General features: G+C 40.6%; 1 protein-coding gene and 1 long non-coding RNA gene across 4 annotated transcripts in view; one reads left to right on the forward strand and one right to left on the reverse strand.

Moving 5' to 3' along the window:
• Window positions 1-83: 83 nt before the first annotated feature.
• Window positions 84-19,973, reverse strand: part of LOC119894420 (protein-methionine sulfoxide oxidase mical2b-like) — a 42,279-nt gene continuing 22,389 nt past the window's right edge. For 2 of the 3 annotated variants that reach the window (XM_038707164.1, XM_038707163.1), the window contains 15 exons: window positions 18,262-18,436; window positions 17,884-17,957; window positions 15,185-15,266; window positions 10,266-10,427; window positions 8,991-9,041; window positions 7,701-7,822; window positions 7,261-7,491; window positions 6,900-7,075; window positions 6,347-6,708; window positions 4,676-4,749; window positions 4,469-4,558; window positions 2,355-2,448; window positions 1,940-2,048; window positions 1,747-1,820; window positions 84-1,643 (listed from right to left, as the gene is read on the reverse strand). In XM_038707164.1, the coding sequence (XP_038563092.1) occupies window positions 1,423-1,643; window positions 1,747-1,820; window positions 1,940-2,048; window positions 2,355-2,448; window positions 4,469-4,558; window positions 4,676-4,749; window positions 6,347-6,708; window positions 6,900-7,075; window positions 7,261-7,491; window positions 7,701-7,822; window positions 8,991-9,041; window positions 10,266-10,427; window positions 15,185-15,266; window positions 17,884-17,957; window positions 18,262-18,436 (2,097 nt within the window). In that variant the 3' untranslated portion in view covers window positions 84-1,422. Of the gene's footprint in view, window positions 1,644-1,746; window positions 1,821-1,939; window positions 2,049-2,354; window positions 2,449-4,468; window positions 4,559-4,675; window positions 4,750-6,346; window positions 6,709-6,899; window positions 7,076-7,260; window positions 7,492-7,700; window positions 7,823-8,990; window positions 9,042-10,265; window positions 10,428-15,184; window positions 15,267-17,883; window positions 17,958-18,261; window positions 18,437-19,577; window positions 19,671-19,840; window positions 19,943-19,973 lie in introns of all 3 variants that reach the window. The other variant, XM_038707162.1, reaches the window with a different exon arrangement.
• LOC119894422 lies at window positions 1,551-2,670 on the forward strand. Its single transcript, XR_005442920.1, has 4 exons — window positions 1,551-1,683; window positions 1,772-1,853; window positions 1,987-2,095; window positions 2,404-2,670. It is a non-coding gene; the product is annotated as an uncharacterized LOC119894422 (long non-coding RNA).

Genomic DNA, 19,973 nt, shown 5'->3' on the forward strand with positions numbered 1-19,973 from the left:
GTTAATGAGATGCTCATGTTTCAATAGGTAAGAGGAACAACCCTAACCACTCTCTAAATAAAAATATGTAACCACCAGTACTCACAATTTTACAGTACATTTTTATTGAAGATATTTTCCATTTAAACTTGAAGTGGCATAAAACCAAAACATATAGAAACATAACACAATTTACAGTTTTTATCATGAAAACATAACTTATTCTGAATTTAGTGTTTGTTAATTTACAACATACACGAACATAACATATAAAGCTCAGGGACCAAATGAGTGTGTGGGTCCTTGACCTGGGATTAAAACTCATGTAAACACATTATTCATTTTCTCATGAGGGAGGTAAGCCTGTCATTTTCACTCACAGCCCATACACTAGGTTAAAACCAAAATGACACAATCACAGTTCAGCTGGCAGCAGTCAGAGGGGAAATCCTCTCTGAAATAGAAAGAGCAGATAACTTTGGAGGGATGCAACTCTGGCCATGACCCCATCAGTGACATCACAGCAGGTGGTTGGTTTTAATGGCTAATGGAAGACAAGGGCTATGACATCACTGACAGTGGTGTGGCCAGATGTGCAACTTGCATGAATGTTTCGACCTGTGATTCAGTCTTCAGCTACCTTGCAGAGGTACATCTTCCCAGCTGACTACAAATATGCAACAGTTCTCCTATGCGGATTGGTGTCTGGGTGTAAATACAATTTAATTTTGTTTGACAGTGTTCCAGCACAAAGTGAAAAAATATAGTAAAATAGATAAGAGAGCTTACACTCACACACATAGCTACAAGGTGACTAACAGTGAATTCCATAAAGCTCGTCTCTGACATTTAATGACACATTTAAAACAAATCACGCTGTGCAGAACAATAAAACTTCAGGGAAGGTGTTGCATCGTTCCATGTGTTCTCCAGTGAGGCTACACTCTGTTTCAGTAGGGACAAATCTGTCACACGGCAAGCAACCACATAAAGCAGTTGATTAGGCAGTCAGTCCAATTATTATAAGTGGTTAAGCATATTGCACATCCAGTTTCAGGTCAGTGTTAGCCCGGGCCATGACAGACTGACAGCACAGAGGTCAAATAACCTTAATGGCAGAGACATTATTACCCCTCATGGCTGTGAGGGAAGTCATTATCTCAGCATCCATTTCCACTCTTCCTCAATCTCTAAACTCAGCATTCCAGCATAAACTGAGACTAGATTAATCCTGGCTGTCTTCTTTAGGGTGAATAAACACCTAGACTTTCATGACATCTCCATCCGCCACATTTTCTAGATTTATATCTTGATGAAAATAAGCCGGGCACAAAATATTATGATAAAATGTCACTCTTTGTTTTTAAATAGCGCCTTACAGTTCTTTTCTACCCTGTACTAATCATCCTGCTCTTAACCACTGAGGTGCTCAACATTCAGCTTTCACTCCAGCTTCTCCTGCGCCCAGCTGTCATCTGCCTGGTTCCAATGAAACTCGTAGCCCTTGGTGAGCAAGAGGCTCTCCAGGTCCTTGTCCTCAGCCCTCTCCTTCAGCCTCTGCTCCTCCAGTATAGAGACCAACATGTCTCGCTTCTCCACTGTCCTCATGATCTCTGACAGGACCTCCTGCTCCTCCTGCAGCTCAGAGGCACTCTTCTTTGTATCTGGAGTGATGTGGAAGAGAGCAGAGGAAGGTGGGAAGAGGTTTGTGAACTATTATGTCTGACTTTCAGATTGTGCATTTGTGTGCGTATGTTTAACCCTTACCTTCTACTGCCATCCTGCACCGCAGATCTTGCTGCAGTCGGCTCTGTGTGTCCTGCAGTTCAAGTTCCTGAGCACTAAGAGAGAGGAGAAATGGGTGACTTCAGCTGGTGAGAAATATGAATTGTTGCAATATTAACGTAATGTTTTCCCCTTCAAATCTTTAACCCGTGTGTGATCTGACACAGTCACTTACAAGATCATGAGCTCGGACTCATAGCGAGCCAATCTGTTGTTCTCCAGAACGAGTTTAAACCAGGACTGATAGAGCTGGCCCTCGTCACTGTCATCAGTCTGAGATGATTCTGGGAGAGGAAAAGAGAGGAAGCAAAGAGGGAACAAAGGAAGGAAGGTAGGAGAGAAGAATGAAGGAAGTAGGATAGAGGGTATAGAGCTGTAGAGGCTTTTAACCTGGCAACACTTTTTTTTCTAAATGCTCTGAGAAGTATGGGCACAGGAGTTAAAACAAGATGAAGAATGAGGCTTTCAGTGGATTTCCATTGAGCCGAGTTGTAATGGTTCAGGATTCTGTCTTTAAAAGTAGCTTTGTAATGTCTTTTACAGGTTGAAGGACTTTTGTAGGACACTGGTCTTTGTGTGTTGTTCAGTACCTGTTTCTCCTCTTATGATCTTTTCTATAGCCACTCCTCTCTCTTCTAGGTCTCTCTGTTTCTCAGCGACCTCCTCCAGTTGTCTTTGGATGGCCTGAGCGATGCAAAAGTGGGACATTATGTGACACACGATGAAAGGAGATGATTATTTCTGCCTCCACCATGCATGTGATCTCTCTCTCTCTCTCTCTCTCTCTCTCTCTCTCTCTCTCTCTCTCTCTCTTACTCTGGATATTCCAGAGAACACAAGGTCAACTATTCTTATAGGCCCCATTACTTTGGTAGAAAGTAATTACAATAAAAGAGTAACATACAATATCCCATTCATCTTCACTGGATTGGGGTCATGGTAAAAATCTCAGAGACAGATATCACAGAAACAGAAAACTGCCGAAAACTACCTGCATGGTTTGATTATAATATTATTATTAATATCTGTATTCACTTTGTTGCCGAGAGTTAGATGAAACGATCGATACCCCCTCTGCCATGTAGGTAAAGACTGGAAACAGGGGGAAACAGCTAGCCTGGCTCTGTCCAAAGATAAGAAAAATCTCTTACCAGCACCTCTACAGCTCACTGATTAACACCTTCTAAGTGAGCTTCTCCTCCTTCCAGTCTTAAGCTAAGCTAAACGTCACCTGGCTCTAGCCAGTCTGTACAGACATGAGAGCGGTATCAAACTTCTCATCTCCTCATAGCCTGACCAATCTTGGATTTTTGAGGCTTCTACTGATATTGGTATGTGGGAGTGACAATTGAGAATCCAATGAGGATATGTAGGCCAATAATATAAACACACAACCTAAACAAACATTATGGATATTGATTTGCTTTTGTAAAAAATTGTGACCATAATATATTTTTTACTTTTTGCAGCCTAAAGAAGAAATTTAGACTGGTGCCTAGTGCAACTTTAATGTACACATCACATCACCCCCTACAGGGGACAGGATCAGAATCCAACATAAAGGTTAAGAACAGTGGGCCTAATGTGTGAGTTTGAAAACTCAATATTGAGTTTGAAAATCAGCAACTCCACAGACAAGACACACCAATCCAACCCTTTTACCCTAATTTCTCTGCTGACGTTGTCTAAAATGACAGGCTTTCCTTTATTGTGCTCTGAAAGATGGACTTCATAAAGCTCTTCTTTTTACTCATGGATGCCATTTTCATAAATGAACACTTCCTGACATATGGTACAGTATTATATTATAGGTATTATAGGGCCATTAATCATGCTAATTTACAATTCTTATGAATGCACATTTAATCTGACGTGACATGCTCGTACGAGCCCAACGTACAAAAATTAAGAGAAAGTTAGGAAAAGAATATGAAAATGCTCTTGAGCCCCAATGACACCACTCTGTTAAATCTGAACAACCCATAATAAGTACATTTTCAGTGCAGTGATACTGAGTTGTACTATACCAAACACAGTGGATCTCTTCAGTCAGTGGGAGCAGTATACCTTTGCACCAGAGCATCAGGTAAATGTTGACAAATCTATCATGATCTGTGGAAGCACTTCAGTCGGACAGAAAGTGGGGATTTCACTTTTTTTGTCCACTAAGAGATGCATTGTACTGAGGCATCTCTCCGAACCATTCAATTCATATTTTTCACGTGACGTCACATTCGAAAGAAAACGCTCCCATAGAGGGCAAAGAAGACGTTATCTTCCGCTGCCTGCCAACAGGGAAGCAAGTGATACACTGTTACTCTGATTTTGTTACTTTTGCGTTGCCAAAATGCTGGATGGTTGTTGTGCTTTCGGATGCACTAATCAAGGAGGAGACAGGCCTGGGCTGTGTTAGGTGAGGTACCGCAGGGACCTGGCGGTTTTTAACGATAGAAATGTGGCAGCGGATGCTGTAAGCTTATATGGATCGGAAGTGCCCAACACTTGCAGTTTGTCTGCACCTCTTTCTTTTTCTTAAGTTGAGAGGTGATCCAAATAAAATTTACCTGCTTTTGTCTCTACGGGGGAGTCGCGGTGTGAGACGCTATGTTGATCTGTTGTTTTGCCCTCCAGGTCACCGCGCATGTCACGTGACTGAAAACTATGAATTAAAAATGAGTGACTCTAAAAGGAAAGTAAATAGTACCTGAGCTCTGTGAAGCCTCTTCAGCTCTTCTCTTTTAGCCTGCTGGGCCACCGTCTTCTCCTGCCTCCTCCTCTGTCTCTCTGTACATAGCTGTGACAGGAAGTACGGAACTTTTCAGAAAATGTGCACAATTGCCAATACAGTATCCATTAAACTTCCCTGCATTGTGCTGTGGTCTTTCAGTTCATAGAAATGGTCCGTACAAACCTTCTGATTGGATGTCAGGTTCTCATTTTCATCGTCACTAGAGGAAGGCTCTTCCACATTCTGTTGACTAGAGGCTGGGAAAAGAAATAAAAAAATGAGAATTGCCAAGTGACTTGTAATATAAGAAAAGAACATTGGACAAAAATCTTTTTTTGTATTTGACTTCTATGACCCATCAAACCAGTGGTTCCCAGGGGGGGTTGAGATATAAGATATATCTAATGGCCAAAAAATAATTTCTGTTGTAAAATGGTGTTTCTTTGCTTTTTATTTTGAATTATTAGACAGTTTTACCTTTTTAGGCCAATTTAAATGGAACAATTTGAGAAGGAAACGTCACTTTGGTTGAACTCATTACTCAGACATATGCAGCCTGTCACAATGTCCTAAGTAGATATTGCTTCACTTTAACCAGAAGTGAATGTTCTGGCCTTTCCTGTACATACAGCATGTTATAGTTCACCATGTAGCCATTTGAGTCTGCTAAAACAAAAAAGTTTTATTCCCCACTTTGTTGGCTTGTTTATGATTGACTGTTGAAGCCCACTTTTAGCTTTGATGGCCACAGTCAGACAAAGTTTAAATAGTTTTGCTGTCCAAAAAAATAAATAAAATAAAGCTTCAAAAGAACAGCCCCATGTGAGCACAGCTTTGACTCCTGTGGCTACAACTGCTGCAGCCACGCTCGCAAGCCCAGTGATCATGGCGACAATTGTGGGAAGAATTCCACATCTGACAGTAATTCTTCTGAAACGCTGGACAGGGGCGGTCTTATGTGCTGATGCTCAGGGGATGTTGGGAAAGATGGATGAAAGAGCTTCTTCTTCATTACTCCCCATGAACAAACTCTCCAAAACCTCCAGTATCTTTTCCTCAAGACAAATAAAAAGAGCTCAAAATGCACTAGAAAACTACTAAGTACACTACTGTGTATATATACACTAAACTATGCTAAGTTTGTTAAACTACTGACTGAGTATTTCTCTCAACATAACTGACATTCCTATTGACCTGCTTCTCCCCTGGTGCCACCGCGCGATATCAGACTGTTTTGCACCACAGGTAATGTAATGACGTCATCAAACGTGATGACATGAAAGAATGTAGGTTTTTTTTAACAGGATCACACAGATAACTATCCCCTGGAGATAGGATTAAAGTTGCTTTTGTTAACAATGAATCAAATGACAGTTGAAATGAGTTATGAACCCACAGAATTCGTATCCAACTCTGCAGTTCTCCTCAGCTCCACATGCATTTTAGCATCCTTCAGCTAAACCAAAACAATGAGCTTTAGGACGCTGACTTTCAGCTCATTGTTTTGGTTTTTAGGCCCACATATTTTCTGTTTGGGTGATTCTCACTGCTCTTATCAGTGTCCCGTTCAGAATCAGCAAGCGGCTGTTTGTGGACAGAAACATGACTCTAAATAAATGCTAATTTTGCTCTGTGTCTGCTTGCCAGACAGACCATCTAGCAGACCAGCTAGATGCTCTGCTATGGTATAATTAGCATGTGTTCTGTATAGGTGCCAGGTGTTCACTATATATATATATATATATGCTTATTTTGCACAATGTCTGTTGGATAGGTTTGTTGCAATGCCCCCAAGTGGCCAAAACTCTATTAATGCAGATTTAAAGGATTATGTGGCAAAAGGTTGTGACTAACCTTTGTTTCTGAGGTTGGTGAGTATTGTCCTGATTTCCTTTTGCACCTCCTGCTCCTGCCCCTCGCTCTCTGACCCCTGCCTTTTCCTCAGCCTTAGGGATGAGAACAAATTGACCCTTCGGCGGGGAAACGAAGCCATGTTGTCAGAGAACACCCCTCCAGAGTCTCTACGGCCCTTTAGGGACACCTGCTGCAAGAGAGAGGGCAGGTCCCGCCCGGCACCCCACGGATCGCCCCCTACAGACGCCCACTGAGCTTCACGATTGCCTGGCTCTGAACCCACGCTGCTGAAGAGGGAGCTAAAGTTGAAATCTCCTTCTGACATGGGCCTCTGTTTGCGGGATCTGTCACGTTTGTTCCTCCTGGTACAGCGAAAGACAAATCATGATATAAAACAAAAGGTAGGTACATTTAATTTGAATTCAATCCAGAAAAAGCAAAGAAGGCAGTTTAGACCGATAAGACAGGTGGATTTTTACAGAAAAATCTTGCCTACAGAAGCTTTAATGTGGTGCTCAAAATAAACTATGAAAGTTAAGTATTTTCTACAAACATTGTGACTGCAGTGTTGGAGCTGCTGGAGGGATTGGTCACACTAAATGTCCTCCTGAAGGCGTTGGCTATAAGCTGTAAGGCTGACGGGGAAGAGGGAGAGGCTTGGCTTTGGGATGGTTCCCCATCCTGGCCCGAGTCTGTCTGAGGCTTATCTTCTTCTGTCTCTGCTTGTACCTGATAAAACATCAGAGGAAAAATGCGGTCAACATAATGTGGAATTAGCGCCTCTTATCGTGCCCACATCTCTGTGTGGATCTACCACTGTAGAAGGAAGTAGAGCTAAAAATCAGAAATAAAAGTAACGTGCAGGCTAATAATTTCTAGAGCAACTGATATTGCTGCTTAATAAATTACTCCACCTGGTCTTCATGTTGATGTGTGTTTTTGGTGTTGATGTTAATTTCCTCTGGTGTGGCCAGCACGTCCCAGTTCAGAAGCTTCTCTTTCTCAGAAAGAGATAACATCAAGCGTTTCTTTGGGCTGGACACGTTGCAGACTCTCTTTATCGTAGCTGAGGGCTCTTCAGTCTCCTCACTTCCCTCTTGGGGATTCTGGGTGTCTGCTGATGTCTTGGAACTGCTGTCGGAGTTCTGAGACAACAGGAGGCTCATCAACGCACAAAAAGTCTATTGCTATGCACACACAGGGTTATTAAAAATATCTATGCAATGTCAATGAATTCCACAGAAGACATTACTATTACTGTAGTTATATAATTCCAATGATGGGACGGTTCTAAAAGTATCAACTTTATGAGTTCTGTTTCCAATAAATGTAGAATATGTTCTATGTAACATACAGTTTGTTTTTCTGCTGAAGTGATCTCTTCAAAGTCAGACTCAGATTCAGGGACAGTCTCTGGTCCCTCTTTGTCCTGCGGCCAGCTTCTCTGGAAGCGCTTGATGAAGATCAGAGGGAAGGCTGTATGAGGGCAGAAAGCACACTCAGCTGTTTGTGTGAGAGGGATGACATCGAGCTCTCGTCCCAAAGGAAGCTGAACGTATTTACTGTAAGTCGCTTTCAACAAATGCATCATCTTAATTGAAGATGTTCATCGTAGTTGCTTCTAAACACACAGTAACATCAATACTAAACCAACTCTCTTTAAGATATATGAGCACCAACAAAACACAGACCTCTTTCACAGCAGACATTTTGACTTGTCACAGTAGGAAAAACACAGGTGTAAATAATAAAATGAATGATTGCTGAATTCCATGTAGGGTCCCGGCACTTTATGCTGACTCACTGTCATGACTTACTGGGGCACTTATATGCAAGTAACAACTGTGTTTTTTCTATTATGACAGGTTAAAATGTTGCTGTGATAAATGCTTATTGTACAGTTACACCAGTGCAGGTTACACGTGTAACAATAAACTCATAACGGGACCCAAGAACCGTATAAAATAAGTGATGCTGTTTATTGTGCAAATGTGAAAGACAGAAGAGGCATTAAAGAGATTTGCATGAAGAGAAAATGTGTTGTGGTAAATCCAGCTAAAAATCCAGCCACTGTGAAGCATTAATCTTTCTGAGGGAGGTGAGAGCCATTCTGCATTACAGACCAATGCTATGTGACAAACCTACACTGTGTGCACAAATGCCTTGTTACTACACAAAGCAATCGATCACATACACCTGCAACATTTGAAAAAAGACAAAACAAGCCTGAGGCTGCAAAACAAAGTAGATCAATAGGATTTTGAAAAAAAAAACAACAACAAGAAAGTTGTGGGAACACTTTTGGAAATGGCTGCTGTCAGAAAGGACAGTGTTTAAACTCTGCAGAAACCAGTAAACATCTCTAAGACCTCAAGAAAGTTCACACTCTTCGCATGTGTTTAATAGAGAACACTGACCTCTAGTGTTGCATGTGCTGCATTACAACAGTGTGTACACCTGACCTCAGACAGTTAGCACATATCCACAGTGACAGTTACAGATTTAGACTTTTAAAGAAATCTCAAGGAATACACAGCACAAAACCACAGGCTTCAGTTCTCAATCAGACCTAAAGGAAGTTACAATTAAAAACGAGGGAAATCGCACTAAAGATAGGAAAAGCAATGCACAGACAAGTACTCACTCGCTTTGATCTTTCGTTTCCATCGATGATTCTGTTTGGTGTTACCGTGATCTACAGAGATTGGAGACAGAGACCATAATAAACTCACACAGACAGACTTCATTTTTTGGGAGATTGGTCAAATGACACAAGAACAGCACAGAGACCAAATCCTCTACAGTGTGTTCTGAGGAAAGAGCGTTGGCTCTGGTTCTCCACACTTACATACATACAGGTCACATATCAAGTGCTTACAGGTGATTGCCACTTTTTGTTTTAAAGAGATGATAATTCTTATTTTAAAGTGAAACTATAATGTATTCTAGATTCACTACACAAAGCGAAATATTTCAGGCCTTTTATTGTTTTAATCTTGATGATACAGCTTACAACTCAAAAATCCAACTCTCAAAATATTAGATTATGAGAATAAAGAATGAATAATACAGAAATGTCAACCTGAGAAGAGCCTTTAATCTCTCAGTCTGGTTCAGTACACACACAATCCCTGAAACCCTCCACAAGGAGGGTAAGTCACAGCAGGTCATTGCTGAAAGGGGCTGGCTGTTCGCAGAGTGCTGGATCAAAGCATATTCATGGAAAGTTAACTGGACTGCTGAGATACGGATTTTTGATTTCCATGCTGTAAGCCGTAATCATCAAGATTGAAACAAAAAAGGCCTTTATTTGTAATGGATCGAGAATATATGAAAGTGTCACATTTTGAAGTAATTTACAAGAAAGAAATCTTTATCTCTCTAACTTTATGAGATGCACCTGTAAGGTGCAAATATATGAAGCAATGTTAGACACTATAAATCCAAAGCCAAGCAAACGGCTCTGTGAGGCTGTACTTAGCGTTTAGCTTAGAGCTCCGTTGTGCCTCCAACATATCAACAGTTTCAGACTAGTGAGTACATGGCAACGCAGCTGCTTTAAAAGCTAAGACTGTTGAGTTCCCAGCCTCTGCTGCTAATATAAAATAACAAGCACTCAGCTAAGTGTGGGAGAAAACCTTCAGTATGTAAGCCACACCCTGATGTCCCGGACATTACCGGGGGGAGGAACTCCAACACACACACACGGGTCACTAATTAAAGTTCAGCCAGTTGAAGATTCTCCCACTGGGAATATCGTATTATAAAGTAATAACAGTGGCTGAAAACCCATCTGTGCAGCACAGTATTTTTGTATAAGCTTTGAGAGACAGAATAACTTCCTTTAGGTCAGTCAACCAGAAACAGCATTTACCCTGAGCTGCATATTTTGGGAGCCTGAAAATTGGTCTACACTGACCTTTGGTACTGTCGTGGCTTGAGCCCTTGGCCCCTGTAGTATCTTGCGCTGTAGGTTTGACTATGCAGGAAGCATCCAGAGCTTCAACAGCCATCTCTGTGTCTTCAGGGACAGTTTTCTGACCTTTACCAAGCTGCTCTGAATGAAAGCTTGACGCCTCACCTGCAAATAAAAACAGTATGTAGGCTAGTTTTAACTAGATTAGAATTCATGCTAACCTAAGTTGTAGTAAAAATGTACTAGCACATAGCTTATTTCATGCATAATGGCTTACTGGGAGTCTACCGCAGTACAACAGGTTAGCAGTCACTATGTTATCTAAAACAATCAGTGTAGCATGTCAAAGAATGGTACCAAACAAATATATTCCTGTTAGGCAGCAAACAACCTAATATACTTTTCATTCACACTGAAAATAATTACTATATTTTCTGCTTCTGAAAGTGACACATGCTCTTTAAAAGTGTACTCCACAGCTAAATACTCTATTTGCCACACAAGCACTGATAAAATACATGACATGTTCATAACAGTACTCACAGAGTAATGAAGTCAACATTGTACAGAGGTGATTCCACTTGGTCACAGCAAAGAAATGAAAATATCTTGATACAACCTTTGTATGCAGAGTGCGTATCAGATAACAGAAAAAACAGATCTTTTATTAATGTTTCACTAACGTTCTCACTTGGGTTAGGCTAAATGTTTATCAGAGGACAGAATATCCACAGGAGCATAAAACTTCACCAAATGATACATGGACATGAACCCAGAGGAAAGGAAAGAACAGACCCACCAGGGGAACCCATGAGGAAGCTGACAGGAGGAACTGACAAGTGATTCACTTCAATTCTGTTCAGGTTGATGGGAGTGCAGCTCAGTTAGGTTCAATTTAACTTCGCTCATCTGTATTTGATTATAGCCATTTCCCATGTTACATTAAAATGATGATTGTCTTTTATCGCAGCAGACGCTTTTCAAGCCCTCTGATTAAGGGGAAGCTGTTTAGCCCCACTGCCGTGTGCCTCCCTTTGAATCCGCTGCACACCTACAAGGTTGTCCAGCTTTTCATCAGATGTTACAAAGCACGTGTTATTTGTTAACAAAAGCTGTGATTATGAACATGATTTGTGTGGGTGATGTTACGTCGACTTAGCAAACAGGAGGGAAGAGGGTTTGCTCTGACAGACGCCTTTCGATGAAGTTGTTAATTTTGTGGTTAAAAGATACAGAAATATCTTTCAATTAGACCATTACATTACGTTACCCCAAATGCCAGCTGCTCACTCATGTCTAAGCTTCGATTTCTTGGAATTATTCGAAGAACGCAATTCAACTAATTGGCAAGAAACAACGAAGCAAATTATGTATGTAATCAAACCGATTTATTTTTGAATATATTTACAGCTTATAAATAGCATAAATTAAGCACTTTTACAGTAATTATTAATGTGGAAAACAAATAACAAGGCTTGCAGGCTGCTTCAAGGCTTATTATAAACACAACTACGAAACATACAAAATACAGCCAACAAAATGTATCTGGCAGTGTGCAAAAAGCTGCTATGGGGCTGCTGATCTCCTGAGCAAAGTCTAGGAGGAGCATGACAGAGATCTGGAGAGGGGCTCTGAGCGGGGAGGGGCTCCTTCTGAAACAGAGGGAACCACAGACAGACCACAGACATGTGGACACATTTGTTACTGTCAAACGAGCCTGACAAGAAGGGAGGCTGCTGCTGATGATGCATCAGAGAGAAAAAATAATAATTCAGGGGCATTCAGATGGACGTTTGGTGTTAGAGAGGAACACAGCACAACACGAGTGTTAGTGGGGTTAGCTCTGATGATATGACACCATACTAACACGACGACTAAGAAACAAACAAACCAACTAAAAAGGTGCTATGTTTGCATTAATGAACCATTACAACCAAAATCCCATGAAAAGACCTAAAAAGCAACGAATCTTCTGAATATATAATATTTACCAAGATCACCATCTTAGTTTAGTCTGTTAGCATGCTAACCTTTGCTAATTGGATGGAAACGTCCTTACTTTTGGAGTCAAAGTATTTTGAGCTGATGATGGTGCAAAACAAAAAGAAAATCCTAATGACTTAATTCACTCAAATTCACCAGGATGCACCATTTGGGGAGCATGAATGTGTGTGCGAGGTTTCCCACAGTTGTTGAGACATTTTACTCAAAACCTCCTATGTGAACCTCATAGAGGGACTTAGGGAAAAAAAATCAGGGGATCACGTAAGCCAATAGGATTGACGATGGGGTAACCATGATTATTTCACTTAAGAAGTGAAATGTTTGTCTTGCTGGCAGTGACAGACAAAAAGTCAGGGGATCAACAGTCTGCAGGCTTCATCCTCTGGGAACCTTAAATATCTGAGTAAAATATCAATCCGTCCAATAGTTGCTGAGATATCTGAATGTGGACCAAAGTAGCGGACCAACTCTCTGACAACATCCCGAGAGCCACACAGTAGTAGGTAATTTTGGGAAGTATCGAGAAAAAGACTAACATTGCTGGTTTTGGTCTTTTTGTGGACTTTGTCGCCAGCTGCTTCCTTTAAAGGGCATATTGGCTTATTTTTGAGATACGCTAGAATAAAAAGTGTAAGTGGCATTCAGAGGTGACCAAATGTGGTTAACACGATGCAACTGGTTTATTGTCATTTAACCAAGGTATAATATTTCATTTGGAATTCTATACGTCAAACCTCGATGCTACACATAACACCTTCAGCAACTTCGGCATGGTTAATCTGGGTTAGGTGGAAAAGGTGCGGAGCAACAGAAGCAGCCAATGCAAAAGCAAAAAGTCTTATGGCCAAAGCCGGCCAATTGTCACCTTCCCCGCTGGCAGGAATCAGCCAATCAGAGGGTGCAGCATTGGAAACTTGAAACAGACTGAACAAAATGAAGTGAACAAAACAGAGAAAAATAAATTTGAAGAATAAAAAGAAAATTCATGGAGATGTGGGGGAAAAGGAAAATGGAAGATGAAGAAATGAAGAAAACAGTGCTGAAAATTACAAGGAAACGTACTGTTAACAATAAAGTTACTACAATAAGATTGTAAACTGAAGTTTGAGAAGTACCAAAATACAGGTCATTGCTTCAACAGTGCATTTTAAGAATTAACCCCTAATTCTGCACAGTTACACCAAAGATCAGAACTAAACTCAGGCATGATTTACAACATAGAATTTGCGGCATAGAAAATTATCAAAATGACAAAAGAATTGCAAAACCTAAAAACAAAGTGAAATATTTTCACAGAGTCATGAGTCTTTTATGGATTCTACTTTTTAGGCAAATATGTCCACTACTGAGGAATAAACGAGAAAGAAAAACAGCCTGCAAGGATTATAGATGAGGCTCACTGTTTTTGGCTTTTATTTTATTAAATTTTTTTTTTTTTTTTTTTTTTTTTTTTTTTTTTTAAAATGGTACAGATCAGTCTAAACTGAATTTCAAATCGATTTTAGAACCAAATGCTCCAAAAGACTTTTCAGTCAATATTTGCAGACCGGTTACCAGTCCTCTTGTGATGAGCAGATGCCAAAACATCTTCCAGTAAACACAATGGTTAAACATTTACTTCACACATCCAAATTTTTATCACTTCCTTTTCACCCAATTTTTTTTTTTTTAAATCATTTTCAAATATTCAAGATAAATTGCCATATTTTTTTTGGGTGGGTGGGTGGGGGGGCAATAAAAACCATGAATAACGAGCCTTAAATATAGAAAGTGGAATAAATCTTGAAATCTTTATCAAAATACATAAAGTGAAAAAATAACACAAAAAAAAGTCAGTCATTTCAATGACATTCCTGAAATTATATTAAAAAATAATAATACTGTTGTGGCATTTCCATTGCACATCTCTGTCGTGCAGAGTTAAAGTGCAGCAGGCAATATGCAGAGTCAGTGTAATGTCAAAAAACGACGTGAGTTACTTTGACGTAATTCTAGTTCACTGAAATGAAATCACACTGTCCAGATGACTTTCAAGGTTACAGTCAGAGGGCATGTTCCAGGTTCCTCTACTGCAATTAAATCTCCTTGGTACATTATCAAAACATATTATTTCAGATGCGTCAGAGCCTGTCTGTAATGCAGGATGAGAAGGGTTTGACATTTTGTGAAAATCTAATCGGCTGTTCTTCGCCAGAGTCAAATGACTGGAAGCGATTTCATGTGTTGGAATAGGAACTTCACAAACTGACCAGCAAGACTGAACGGACTGTCACATATTATCTGGTGACAGCTGTGCGAAGTAAATGTGATAATTAGCTTATTATTATTATTATTTAGGTGATGCTTACAGTTTCAGCAGCCTGGAACAAGCCCATGTGAGTCAGAGATGCATTCAGCACAGTACAACACCAGGAGACCAGGTGATGACCAGGTGATTGCGCAAAAGTTGCTTAATAAAAAAATTTTGACTTCAAAAACAAAACTATAATGACCATGGACCAATACAGGAAATACAAATATTTGGTTTTAAAATGATCACACGTATGAACCTGATTCATCCATTTTGGGCAGTACACAAAATTAAATCCATCTGGGTTCCTATCAGGTCAAATGGCCCAGACAAGCCTCTCGCTACTCCCCTTCCTATGCGAACTGGTGGCCGATGAGCTGCTGCTGGGCCAGCTGGGGCTCCTGGTAGATCTGTCCCAGCACCTCGTGCATCATGCAGAGCAGAGGACAGCCCAGGCTCAGCAGCTCATACAGGAACACATAGTCATGCGAGTAGTTGCTGACGTGGGACCTCGCAGCTGTGAAAGACTCACACACACTTCCCAACAACCATCGAGGCAATACACACACAGAGCGACTAGCACGCCTAGGCCAACTCAGGCCTCGCCTAAGCAAGGAAACCAGGGTACCTGGGGGTTGGATCTGGACGCTGCTCGTGGCTGAGTAGTTTCCACCATTCAGCGACGTGGGTGTGACATGGCTCTGGTCTTCCTACACAATCAAGGGACACAGAAGTTTATGTTGCATTTCATCAGTTTCCTCCTATTCCACATCAAAAGAACAAGTGAATTAATTTAGTTGTGAACTAAAAGACAAATTAAGCCATGTCAAAACTGAGTAATTAAAGGGTGTTAGATATTTTTCAACCTGGGTCCTATTTTCCCATGGGTTTGTGTCTGTGACTAACTGGGACAACAAACAGGACTGTAACGTAATCATTACAGGCATTATACCCCATCGAAGTACGTCCACTAAAGTTTTTGTTTTTGTCACTGACAGGCTCACATTGTTATTATAGGTTTCTGACAACATTGTGGGAATGATCCCTACAGAGGGAGACATTTTTAGTGTGAGAGCTGTATTTTGTTGTTGTCGCTCTTTATTATTTATATAAATGTTTTTTGGCACCTATCTTCTCCTGTACCATTTGTCCCACAACTTCAAAATGTACATCTTCTTCATGAGAGGTGTGCTACGTTTGTTGCAGATATCTGATGGTTCATTTTATATTAATATTTTTACGCATTTCAAAATGAATTTGTTTCAATGAGAGAAAGAGACGCATATTTCTTCCAACCTACTCAACGTTAAGAGCTTACTGTTCCAGCACATGTGCAACTACATACTATTTGAGCTTTAAACTGCAGAAATGATGGTGATCTTTCCAAGAAATGTTTTGTAACTCCCTTTTGCTATCTAAAAACGGGTTCTAAAATTTTTTTATGGCAAATGTACTTTTCTACTAACAAAAGATCAAATTGTGCAGTTTGTGATAGCGCTCCTTCAATGGCTCATTTGGTAGTGTGTTGGATTTAAAACCAGCTTTCTGTGTCTTCATGTTATTTTGCAATAGTGCACAAGACATCACAGAAAATATATTAGCAAGCAAGACAGTGCCGTGGCAGGCATTTGTGGTCATCGATTGACCTCTGTTGGTGCTTTGAAGGCATTACATGTTATGTTAGCATACAAGATGAAAGGAAAATGTTAATAACATTGGTTAAGGTTTTGCCCTTCAGATCCAAAGATTGACAGATCAAATCCTGTTCACGGCATTTTAACCAGAGGATTTTAAAAAGCACATATAGACAGTTGTATGGTGTTTGAACTTAATGCTGCCAAAAAATGTTAATGTTCCCACTGACTTGCAGTGGTTGTTTTTAAATTTTCTATATTGTTTGTCTATTGAAATGCAATCACTGTTTACATGGAATAAGTCTTTCATAAGATTAGTCACTGTCAGTGGCAAAAATCCATGCTTCACCATGACACAGGAAGTTGTGGTAATGTCACTGTACATGCTCAAATCTGTAAAACATTTGACATCGATTTGATTAGTCCCGCCTCGAAAACTTGTATGTGCCCGAAATTCACACAGTTATAGCATCACCTACTGGCAACAGGAAGTGACCTTCAATAAAGCAGCCCCTGCGGCACGTTTCACCTACATGTACAAAATTTCTGTGGCACATGTATCATGTCCAGATGCACAAAAAAGCCTCTTGAAACCCAACAGAAATTTGTCCATCTTCGATTTAATGGTCATTTTTGGTGATGTACAGGCTCCGTACTTTAACAAACTTCCGCTAGAGAATTAGTTTGATTGTATAGTCTAGTCTAGATCCATTGATGATTAAAAGTTGTACAATCTGTGTGTTTTCGTCAAACAGCGTGCCCTTGGCGTTGAAAATCAATGAGTCGCCATGAAATAGGAAGTTGTTGTTACTTTAGTGTACAAGCTCACATCTGCACCAAACTTTACATGATTAATAGGAGTCCTGCCCTGAACACATCCACAAGCTTATTCACTCATAGTCATAGTGCCACCTAATGGCAACAGGGAGTGACTACTTCTACCGTGTTATGAACCACTTATTGCAGGTTGGCCATATCTAGTTCAAAACTATGTCAGAAAAAACACATTTATGATGTCATGTTGTTCCTTCAACTGTGATCTGTGGCATTGCGGCAAAGTACCATGCTGCTCCATGAAACAGGAAGTTGTTATAACTTTGCTGCACATTCTCAAATCATCCACCCATCTATCCATCGTCAACCGCTTATCCTGCGTACAGGGTCGTGGGGGGCTGGAGCCAATCCCAGCTTACATCGGGCAAAAGGCGGTGTACACCCTGGACAGGTTGCCAGTATTCTCAAATCGGTACCAAACTTTTTGTGATTAATATGTCAATATACAGTTATGCGATCTAAATAACATTTTCTCAATGTGTTCCACACTTGATGTACTGGGACATAATGTATAGTTTCTGGGTGCTCATTTACGCCGCTTAGGGGACACAGGATGTATTTCGTGCAGCGTCCAATGTGCGTGACAATTCAGTGCCGCATAGGGAGAGCAGCAGCATCTGCAGCGTGGACGCAACACCATCTGACGCGCTGAAGGTTTAATATTTTAACTGAATTAGTCAGTTAGTCATTCTTTTACCTGTAGGTGGCACTAAAGAATTGGAAAAATTACTGATGGAGCAGCACTTTGCTGGGACAGCGGTAGCAGCCACAGCTAACAGCTCTCACATACATTTTAAGTGCGTTTTCTAGTTAGCTTTATTGCTTGTAACTTGCAACTACTGTGAACTGTGTTCCCTACCATTCTCCTTCTGAGCCTCCCCACATGATTGCTGGACTGGCGCTGAGCATAATGCATCTTGCAGTAGAATTTCGCTGTAAAAGAAGCACACACAAATCCACTCAGCTTAGAGTCCAGTACAATACAAATCTCCTGAATAATATACATAGACACAAAACAACAATTCCGCAATTAGAATTGTTCATCAAAACCTCTGAAAAACTAAAAAGAGACATCTAAACAATAATAACACCATGGCTAAAAGGACAAAATTTAGGTTTCTAGTGTTTCAGTGGACAAAGATATTTAACTACATCTGCAGAACAAAAACGCTTCACCTATACGTTTTAAAGACACTCCTGGGTAAAAGCATTCAAATTTACAGTGAATCAAACGTACCCTCCTGCGAGTCGAAGGCATGCCCTCCCAGACGGAGGGTGCAGTTACAGACATCACAGCGGAAACACTCGCGGTGGAAGAAGTAGCCCTCAGTGCTCAGTCTCTCCATTACGTACACCCTCTTGGTGCAGAAGTGGCAGATGTCACTGCCGCCGAAGTCCTTCCGCATCACACACTGAAGGAAGAAGAGCAGGACAATATGTGTTACATGCTGCGTTTGAGACAAGTTATTTTTTTGAGTTGTTGATTATTTCCTACAGATGCCTGCAAAAAAAGTACACAAAACAAACTAGTCTCATGGACCAGCGGTGAGATGGTAAACTGTTAAGGACATTTGCACTCACAGAAAATGATGGACATAATAACCATATAATCAGTGCTTCATGTTTATCATACAGATGTGAAAGAAAGCAAGAGAGTGTATTTCCCAGAATGTGGACCTGTTACTTTAAGACACAAGTCTTGAGTCAACTCACCAGTAACAATGTCAAGTCAACTCTCAAGTGAAATGTAGAAAATCAAGCAAATAAACTAACAATTGTGTGTGCAAAATAAAGCTCAATATCTCAAACATGCAATTTCAGTAGCTGCCTGTTTACTTTTTTACTAAGTTACATTAAGTCCACTTTTCAGGTTATCAACATCCAATGTCAAGACTCACATCATTAGAACCCAGCAGACGTGTCAAAGTGTCTTCATAAAGCAAGTCAAATAAGTAGTAGAACTGTGACTTGAGTTCAAATGATGTGACTTCAATTCACACTGCTACCATCAGCAATGTTATGTGAGCATCACGATGATTATTATCTCTTCCAGCTCCCTGTAGCTAAAAAAACTCTTTCAAAGCAGCAGGTAGGTTCTAGGCCAAGCAGTGGTTAAACATGACTTAAAATTATGCATGCAGTTGTACATAAGCTGTTATTTATTGTGCAAATACAGCCAGAAGCTTTATTTCATTTCTCTGTGGTGTGAAATCATCTAACACTGGTGCAAACACACTAGATGCTCTGTCCTCATGAAGACAAAGCAGAACCTATTTACCCCTTCAGCCTTAGAAGCCCGCCGTGGCCAGGGAACTAGAGCCTAAAAAAGGCAGATTATCTGTTGTCAAAAGTGGGAGCAGCATGGAAACAGGAACATTGTTTTTTTTGTCCACCACCCCCCAAAAAAATAAATAAATCACACTCAGCAGCAACATCAGTAGGGAGAGGTGCCAATGCAAAGTCAACATTTAAGCTGTAAGCAAAAATTAAATATAAATAAAGCCCATGAACTCTGTGTTAGATTTGTTTCTGCAACATCCACATGCATCTTACCGGTGTGGCATTGGGCCTGTGGTCTGTCTCATAGAGGACGGCCAGTAGCTGAGCTTTAGCATCTATGGCTGAGGATACCTTTCCAACTGTACGCTAACATTAACGCCAGGGAAACACAAGCGCAGAGGGTTGGAGGGGAGACAAAGTAGGAAATGGAAACCACAGACAGGAGTTAGAAAGAAGACAGATGATAAAGCAGAAAAGACAGGATTTTTTATTTAGAATTTATGGATCTGTATTTAGACGGAGGTATCGACTAGTACCTCTTTAACGTAACTAGGAGCTCCAGTCGGACAACTCTCAGAGCGAACAATTGACTTTTGAGTGATTCTTCTAGGGGTCTCAAGAGCGCAGCTCCCGTTGCACTAAATGAACACCAGAATGAACATCAGTTCA

Source organism: Micropterus salmoides, unplaced genomic scaffold (genome assembly GCF_014851395.1).
Source record: "Micropterus salmoides isolate LMB-PRFRI ecotype aquatic unplaced genomic scaffold, ASM1485139v1 Ms_hic_scaffold_8, whole genome shotgun sequence".
NCBI lineage: Eukaryota > Metazoa > Chordata > Actinopteri > Centrarchiformes > Centrarchidae > Micropterus > Micropterus salmoides.